The 9,095-nt window shown below is 36.0% G+C and overlaps 1 protein-coding gene across 1 annotated transcript; it reads left to right on the top strand.

Annotated features, from left to right (window-relative positions):
* The first annotated feature begins 2,740 nt into the window (after positions 1 to 2,740).
* Positions 2,741 to 3,217, top strand: LOC149946418 (G2/M phase-specific E3 ubiquitin-protein ligase-like). Its single transcript, XM_090170737.1, has one exon. The coding sequence runs from the start codon at positions 2,741 to 2,743 to the stop codon at positions 3,215 to 3,217; it is 477 nt and encodes a 158-aa protein (XP_090026863.1).
* Positions 3,218 to 9,095: the final 5,878 nt, after the last annotated feature.

Here is a 9,095-nt window from a genome sequence, read left to right on the forward strand (position 1 = left end):
TGGAATCAATCACTACATCAACTTAGTAACTTTATTATCTTAAGCATTTTAGCCTTTGCAATTCAAATTTTCCTTTTTTTAAATGAATATTTCATTCGAAATATTTTTTACGGACAACAACTACAAAAAATGAAAATGGTTTAAAACAGAAACCTTTCAACGTACATTTATTAGTTCTTGGATTTTCGCGGGTTTCTATTCTTAGTGCATCGTGATTTTATTCAAAATTCTTAATAGCCAAATGACGATTCATTGTTGTTAAAACTATTTAAAAGATAAAACGTATGTTTGTTTAATTCAAAACCTAATTGATTGTCACTTAAGTATAAGACTAGGTCTATTCGGTACGATTTTAAAATACACAATAGGACGCTGTATGTCCGGAGTTTTCGATAGCAACAATACCTATCTCTGTGCGAAAATTGTAATCGATTCTGACTGCTAGCCTTTCAGACTAAAGCCTTATTCTTACTTGGCACGAAATTTAGTTTTCGTGAGGAAAATTGACGCTACCGAACCAAAATTATTTAAGCGCAAAGCTACGACGAAAATTATATTCGTCGTGGAACAACCGAAAAGTTGCCAAGTGGGAACTAGAATTAAGTCTATATGCATTACATTTTGTTTAATGTTTAACTTTTTTCAACGCGAACTTAAAATCGCTATTATTTATTAGCTTAAAGCAGCGAAAATATCTAAGACGACTGTACCTAGCACAAGCTAAGCCACCAGAGGTTAATTATCTGAAAGTCGCTATATTATTTTTTGACAACATTTCTGTAAATGTAATTGAAATTTCAAGTTGCGCTACTTCTAAATGAATGTTATTTGACAGGTTAACCCAACCCTAGAAAACGCGAAACGCTAACAGTTGACGTGTACCGACCTTACAGGCTCAATTTACCAGTTTTCTAGCGCGGGCTTAACCGGTCTCTTGTAAAAAATAGGAACATGTTACGTTTTTGGATTTCTGATTCGGTAGAGCTTGATTATTATATATCTTTTATAAAAAAAACTGAACACTGTAAAACATAAAATAATACTATTTTAAATAATTGATAGCAAAATTTGCACTCTTTATGAACATTACATATACGACCAAGAATGTATTTATTTATACTCAGGGATAATGAATATGTCGAGACTATCGACGGACACGTTGAGGCCCTAACCCCCTCACGCTAAGGGGGGGAGGAAAAAAGGAGGCGGTCTTATTTTCTGCGTCCTCGCAGCAGCGTTAATCGCGTCGAAAAACGTAATTTTTAAGAACCAATGAGATTGCAGTATTATTTGATTTTATTAAAGCGGAGGAGCATACCAGGGGGCCCAACGGGTGGAATTGGAGAAACGCTAAAAATAATCTCGACATATTCATTCTCCCTGAGTATAAATAAATACATTCTTGGATAATATTTTAAGTTTAATTTAGGACCCTGCGATAGTGCGATTTGACAAACGATTCACAGAGACCTAATCTAAATCATGAAAAGACAAAAACGTTATAGATGAGAATATAATATAACTTATCGAATTTCCATTCCAGAATTGTTTTACTTCGCTCTTCAGGATCATCATTAATTCAACCTAAAATTACCCCAGGATTAACTCTAAATGGCGATACTGTTCATAGATGTTGGGGAAAAGCCGTTCTCTATGTTCGCCCTGAATCGACAATTGTATTTTCTGATAGTGATGAGAGTGTGACGATTTCGGACGGTAATGAAAATACTGAAGACGAACTTCCAGAGCTACACTTATCAGGTATTATTATTTTATAACTATTGATAATATTTAAAATTGAATATCAAATTTTGGTTTTATAGGTATTCTCAGTACTCAAAATGTGGAAATGCCAACTGTAGAAAACGGGGAAAGAGATTCGGCGGAAAACCTGGAAAGGGCTTCTTCGGAAAACCTGGAAAGGGCTTCTGCGGAAAACCTGGAAAGGGCTTCTTCGGAAAACCTGGAAAGGGCTTCTTCGGAAAACCTGGAAAGGGCTTCTTCGGAAAACCTGGAAAGGGCTTCTGCGGAAAACCTGGAAAGGGCTTCTTCGGAAAACCTGGAAAGGGCTTCTTCGGAAAACCTGGAAAGGGCTTCTTCGGAAAACCTGGAAAGGGCTTCTTCGGAAAACCTGGAAAGGGCTTCTTCGGAAAACCTGGAAAGGGCTTCTTCGGAAAACCTGGAAAGGGCTTCTTCGGAAAACCTGGAAAGGGCTTCTTCGGAAAACCTGGAAAGGGCTTCTTCGGAAAACCTGGAAAGGGCTGCTTCGGAAAACCTGGAAAGGGCTTCTTCGGAAAACCTGGAAAGGGCTTCTTCGGAAAACCTGGAAAGGGCTTCTGTGGAAAACCTGGAAAGGATTTCTGCGGAATACCTAGAAAGGGTTTCTACGGAAAACTTGGAAAGAGCCTCTGCAGAAAATTTGGAAACGCCTACGGCAACTTGTAAATTCGAACACAATTGCACAGAACTTTCTCATTCAAACTATAGCGATGACTCTCCGATTGAATTGAAGGAAATAATTTCGGGATTAAATTAAAAAATTTCTGGAATGAAAAGTAACGATATTAATGTTAATAGAGCAAATGTCCTCGATGGGGCTTTACGGGCGTTTAAAAGGAAATCTTTTGATCCAAATGGATTAATTAACGTGCTTTTTACGGATGATAGTGGGGTAGGGGAGGGTGCCGCTGATATCGGTGGACCTTCAAGATAATTTTTTAGACTGCTATTAAATGATATAATGGCATCTAACATTTTCGAAGTGCCACCTACACAAAGAAATATTAACATGCGTGCATCCGCTGTCTCGGAAAACATGTACTTTAATGCAGGGAATGCAATTGCGCTATCAATAGTTCATGGAGGCCCTGCTCCTCGGAGTCTAGCTCCTTGGTTTTACGACTGTTTGTTCAATGAACCTTCATCTAAGCAAGTCGATCCATCGAACATCGTAGATAATGATTTAAGAGAAAGGGTACTTGCAATAAATCAAGCGACCACCGTTGATGAACTTTTGGCAGTTTTAGAAGATCTAAGCGACGTAAGATTTCTCGCGGGATGCGAGAGACCTATTTTAAATATGAATGAACAAAATAGACAGCTCAAAGACTTAACCTATTATCTAGTGATAGGAAGACATCTAGATAATATAAACCAGTTCAAAGAGGGGTTGAGTACATTGGGAGTTTTGGAGGCGCTTAAAAATTTTCCAAATTAATTCCGGAAAATTATGACGAACAATAAAAGTATGGACATTACTCGATCGAAACTTAACATATGTTAAAAATAGTGTTTTCAGAACGCGGCGGAAACAAGTACGTATTAGAAAATATTGCAGTTGGTTATTTCAGGGATTATTTAATCGATGTAGAAGATGGAGAATCTGCGGTCACATTGGCGAAAATATTAATTTTCGCTACTGGTGCGGAAAGGGAACCGCCACTGGGTTTTTCCCAAAACCCCACGATAGAGTTTTTGCATGAGGTTATCCCATCTATTGGAACTCCAAGCAGGTACCCTATGGTGAATACTTGCGGATTGGTAATGAAGTTGCCGATTATACACAAAATATACTCGGAGTTCAAAAATGCGATGGATGAGGGTATTTTATGTAGCCCTGGGTTTGGGCAAATTTAATGCTGTTACGTTTTTTGTTTTTGATTATGTAAATCTTGGTTTAAAAAAAATATTTTGGGCATAATACAGCTCAGCTAGAGAACACGTCATTACCTTATTTCCAAAACCAAATATATCTTTACGATTTGTGTACATAGATATCTGGTTTTCCATATAAGGTAGCGAAGTACACTGTAAGAAATAACGCTCTTGTTTTAGGAGTTGAACATTTTCCAATATTTAAGACCTTTCGGGGATTTGAAATGGAATAAATTTAAGCCTTTCTAAGAGAATTTTCAAACTTTAACATATTATATAAGCCTTTAAACTTCCCGAAAGGTCTTAAATATTGGAAAATGTGTAACTCTTTTTGAGGTCTAAAACAAGACCTTTAATTTTTACAGTGTAGACTTTCCAGCACTATTTTTTTACGTTTTAGCTACAATTGCTAAGGGTTCTATATGTACATTTTAATTATAGCAAATTAATCAATATATATAACCATTTCGCTTTTCAAAAAATACTGTAGCTGTTGTGTGTTTTTTTTTCAAATAAAATACAATTCCTATTTTAATAATTTTTCCAACTTTTGTGTGTCGTCATAACCATGGATTTATCAGTGGTAAATAACTAATAATTGAATTTAATTAGGTAATTTTTAAATTTTCTCCAAAATCAATCTTGGATAGTTTAATTTAAGCAGTTTTTTAATAGAAAGATAATATAACATCGGAATAAAGTTAAATCATTTCTTAAAAATATCCGCCTATTTTATGAAAACCAATTACCTACACAGGTTTGCAGATAACTGCTACCTGCACAGGTCAGGTCAATCCGGATCACGATAAAAACCAAATTCAGCAGTTTGAAGGTTGGGCAGGTCAAAACAACTGTAGATATAGGTTGGGTAGATCATGTTTACGCCAGTGTTGGGCATTTTCGTCAAAGAACCGCTCACGCTCACGTCTTATTGAGCGGTAAAATTTTCGCTCCTCTCTTTTCGCTCTTTTTTGAGCGGTTAAATTTTCGCTCCTCTCTTTTCGCTCTTTTTATGAGGGGTAAAATTTTCGCTCCTCTCTTTTCGCTCTTTTTATGAGGGGTAAAATTTTCGCTCCTCTCTTTTCGCTCTTTTTTGAGCGGTTCAATTTTCGCTCCTCTCTTTTCGCTCTTTTTATGAGGGGTAAAATTTTCGCTCCTCTCTTTTCGCTCTTTTTTGAGCGGTTCAATTTTCGCTCCTCTCTTTTCGCTCTTTTTTGAGCGGTTCAATTTTCGCTCCTCTCTTTTCGCTCTTTTTTGAGCGGTTCAATTTTCGCTCCTCTCTTTTCGCTCTTTTTTGAGCGGTTCAATTTTCGCTCCTCTCTTTTCGCTCTTTTTTGAGCGGTTCAATTTTCGCTCCTCTCTTTTCGCTCTTTTTTGAGCGGTTCAATTTTCGCTCCTCTCTTTTCGCTCTTTTTATGAGGGGTAAAATTTTCGCTCCTCTCTTTTCGCTCTTTTTTGAGCGGTTCAATTTTCGCTCCTCTCTTTTCGCTCTTTTTTGAGCGGTTCAATTTTCGCTCCTCTCTTTTCGCTCTTTTTTGAGCGGTTCAATTTTCGCTCCTCTCTTTTCGCTCTTTTTTTGAGGGGTAAAATTTTCGCTCCTCTCTTTTCGCTCTTTTTTGAGCGGTTAAATTTTCGCAGGTTTGCCAAATTTCAATAATACCGTAACATAAATTTTTACGTCGTCAGAGAGAAGTTCTCGGTTTGCGTTTTAATTAACTCTCTACAGTCTCCACTCTCCACCAGTGTTGGGGAATATTTTAAATACTGTTTTAAATACTTTTTCAAAGCAGAGTCGAAAATGTCCAAATATCTAGGAGGAAGCGGTTAATATTTGAACCTTACACAGATATATTAGAGGTAATATTAAGATTTTTGAGAGTTGTAAAATGTTAAATAAACTGAAAAAAGAATTATTCCTCGGACAGAGTTTCTCCGTAACTCAGTTCCCTTCTTTTGACACGGTGGCGACATCTCCCTTTGTGCAACGTAGTTTTAAGGTAACCATCTTGTTGACGGAATGGCGGAGGGTTCAAATCCCTTCGACGAAATAAAATTGTAACAATAGATAAGGAAACAAGCCGCCACGACGTACGCATCACACGTAAAAGAAATGATTTTTATTTGCGAAATTGCACTATGAATTACTTTAAAACTAACTTTTTACGATACTGAAAACCAGTTTTATGACAATTTTCATAATTATCATAGTTATAGTTATTATGTTACTTATGATATTACCGATTTGAAAGACCTCTTAACCCCCGTATTTTTAAAATTATTTGACCTAACTGATAAACAATTTAATGATAATTTTCTAAATTATCATAGTTACAGTTCTTATGGTATTACCGATTTGAAAGAGCTCTTACCCCCGTATTTTTAAAATTATTTGACCTAACTGATAAACAATTTAATGATAATTTTCTAAATTATCATAGTTACAGTTCTTATGGTATTACCGATTTGAAAGAGCTCTTACCCCCGTATTTTTAAAATTATTTGACCTAACTGATAAACAATTTAATGATAATTTTCATAATTATCATAGTTATAGTTATTATGTTACTTATGATATTACCGATTTGAAAGAGCTCTTACCCCCGTATTTTTAAAATTATTTGACCTAACTGATAAACAATTTAATGATAATTTTCTAAATTATCATAGTTACAGTTCTTATGTTACTTATGGTATTACCGATTTGAAAGACCTCTTACCCCCGTATTTTTAAAATTATTTGACCTTACTGATAAACAATTTAATGATAATTTTCATAATTATCATAGTTATAGTTATTATGTTACTTATGGTATTACCGATTTGAAAGAGCTCTTACCCCCCGTATTTTTAAAATTATTTGACCTTACTAATAAACCATTTAATGATAATTTTCATAATTATCATAGTTATAGTTATTATGTTACTTATGGTATTACCGATTTGAAAGACCTCTCACCCCCCCCCCCGTATTTTAAAACTATTTGACGATACTGGAAATCGGTTTAGTGACTAGAGAAAGAACGTCTCGTCGAAAAAACTATCTCCTCGTAGGAAACAACCCGCTACGCAGTAAGCGTCATGCCTCGAAGCAAACGTCTCGTCGGCGGCTGAAAAAAAACTATGTCCACGTAGGACACAACCCACCACGAAGTACACATCATGCCACGTAGCAAACAACCGTCCCCGCACGTGGGAAACAACTCACTACGTAGTCAACATCTTGCCTCGATGTATACACATCTCTCCCCGAAGTATACACATCTCGGCCCGGAGTACACTACTACAGTTTCCGTAATTTTGGCCGAAATGGCGTTCCATAACAAGCAACACTTTTGGACATGTCAAAGGTTTTTGACTAGTGCTTTTCCTTTAGCATTCATTGGGTTTTAATTCACCGAATCCCATCGAAGTTGCAACGTTTCCACCAATAAAACAGTGACAATTTAAGCTCATTATTTATGCAACCATTAGAAATTGGCTGTTTCATTTGGGCGTAGCTGGGGTGGAGTCACGTTTTTACTTGACTCGACACAATTTATACATGTCAAAATCAATTTTAGACATGTCAAAACTTCATTTCGACTAGTGCTTTTCGTTTTGACTAGATAATTTCTTCGCGCATAGTAATTTGACTAAAGGTTTTTAACGGTAACTGGACAGAAATATTATTCACGTAATTATTGAAAAACGCCATTTTATTGGTTTATCAAAATTTATACAAAGCCTTTATTTGCCTTTACGTGTCACGTGAAATAATTTAGTTACCTCCTCAAAAAATCTAATGCCTTTATCCCCTCCTCCGACAAATTGAACATGTCAAAAAATTTCTGACTAGTTAAAAACTGTAGTCAAGTACGCCAAAGCTCAAAGGTGTCAATTCCCGTATAGAAATCTAACGCGAGCCGAAAGTGTCACAATACAACAGTTTTCGACTAGTAGAAACTTTTATACACGTCCAAAATACGAGTCACGTCAAGAATTCGGCACTTGTTCGGAAATGTGTCGCATAAAAAAGGTTTGACTAGTCTCGAAATATTGCGGCTAAATCTGCGACGCCTTTCAACCAATCACAATGGTGGAAATTCAAACTACCCAATCGCGAGTGATGTAAGTTTTTCGAGAGTGTTGTAAATTTCTGTCGCTTAGCTCGCCAAAAGGGTTTCAATACAACAGTTTCCGACTAGTAGAAACTTTTATACACTTCCAAAATACGAGTCACGTCAAGAATTCGGCATTTTTTCGGAAATGTGTCGCTTAAAAACGTTTTTGACTAGTCTCGAAATGTCGCGGCTAAATCTGCGACGCCTGTCAACCAATCACAATGGTGGAAATTCAAACTACCCAATCGCGAGTGATGTAAGTTTTTCGCGAGTGTTGTAAATTTATGTCGCTTAGCTTGCAAAACTGTCTCAAACTCTCAATACAACGAAACGAGACATGTCAAAAATGTTTTCACTAGGCTCGATCTCAACGATTAAATCTGCGATGGATGTATTGTTTCTTTATTATTTCCGTTTATACTCCGATAAATCTGCGACTACGTCTTCTGCTGCTACGTCAGTATATCGTTTTTGGTAGCAGACAATTCCTTTAATTTATAAAAAGAATAACATAAATAATAGTGACAGGATTGGCAACTTCATAGACAAAAAGGATTTAAGTCGTAGGCTTCGAATTAAATTGCAAAATAAACTTGGCAGTACGAGAAGGCTGCGTCGGAATTGAGATTCATTTTTTTTTATTAGATGGTTTTGAAACAGAAAATAGGAAGGATGCGTCAAATATCATTGCGTTGTTTTTAATAACTAAAGATATTTTAGCAAAGGATCCTTTCAACGTGTTAGATTTTAGAACACGAGCTTTATAAACAACTTGTTTAAATTATTTCAACTGTATTTTTAAGATTGGCAAAATAAATGCTGCTTTCCGATTTCTGTTAGATATTTTGAAGACCGGAGCTGGTTTCTGTAAAACCAGATGAGTAGATATTTTGAAGACCGGAGCTGGTTTCTGTAAAACCAGATGAGTCGATATCCTTCATTTTAAGAAAAGATTAGAAAACCTAAAAGGTCCGGATGTGTTTAGTCAGCTTGGGCCATAATTATTTAAGGTAATATTGGAAATCTTTTGTGTAACATATGTAGGTTAAATATAATCATCCTGCTTTTTATGTATGTATATTTATATACTAAAAGTAATTATGCACTTAAGTAGAAGGAAAGTAAGGTTGACACTCCGATCCCAGGATCGAGGATCGAGGATCCAGGATTTAAGGGGTGAAATGGGGGTAAAAACGTCGAAAAGTCAATGTATTTATGGTATTCCTCGCGACGATTTGTTTTCCCGTATATCAACATATTGTGTTCAGGCCCAACTTGTTTATTTATATCCGCTTAACTCGAAAGATACTTGAAAGTATATCTTATCAAGTTTTATCGTAC

The sequence above is a fragment of the Leiobunum rupestre genome, chromosome 4 (assembly GCF_980474605.1).
Source record: "Leiobunum rupestre chromosome 4, qqLeiRupe1.1.hap1, whole genome shotgun sequence".
Lineage (NCBI taxonomy): Eukaryota > Metazoa > Arthropoda > Arachnida > Opiliones > Sclerosomatidae > Leiobunum > Leiobunum rupestre.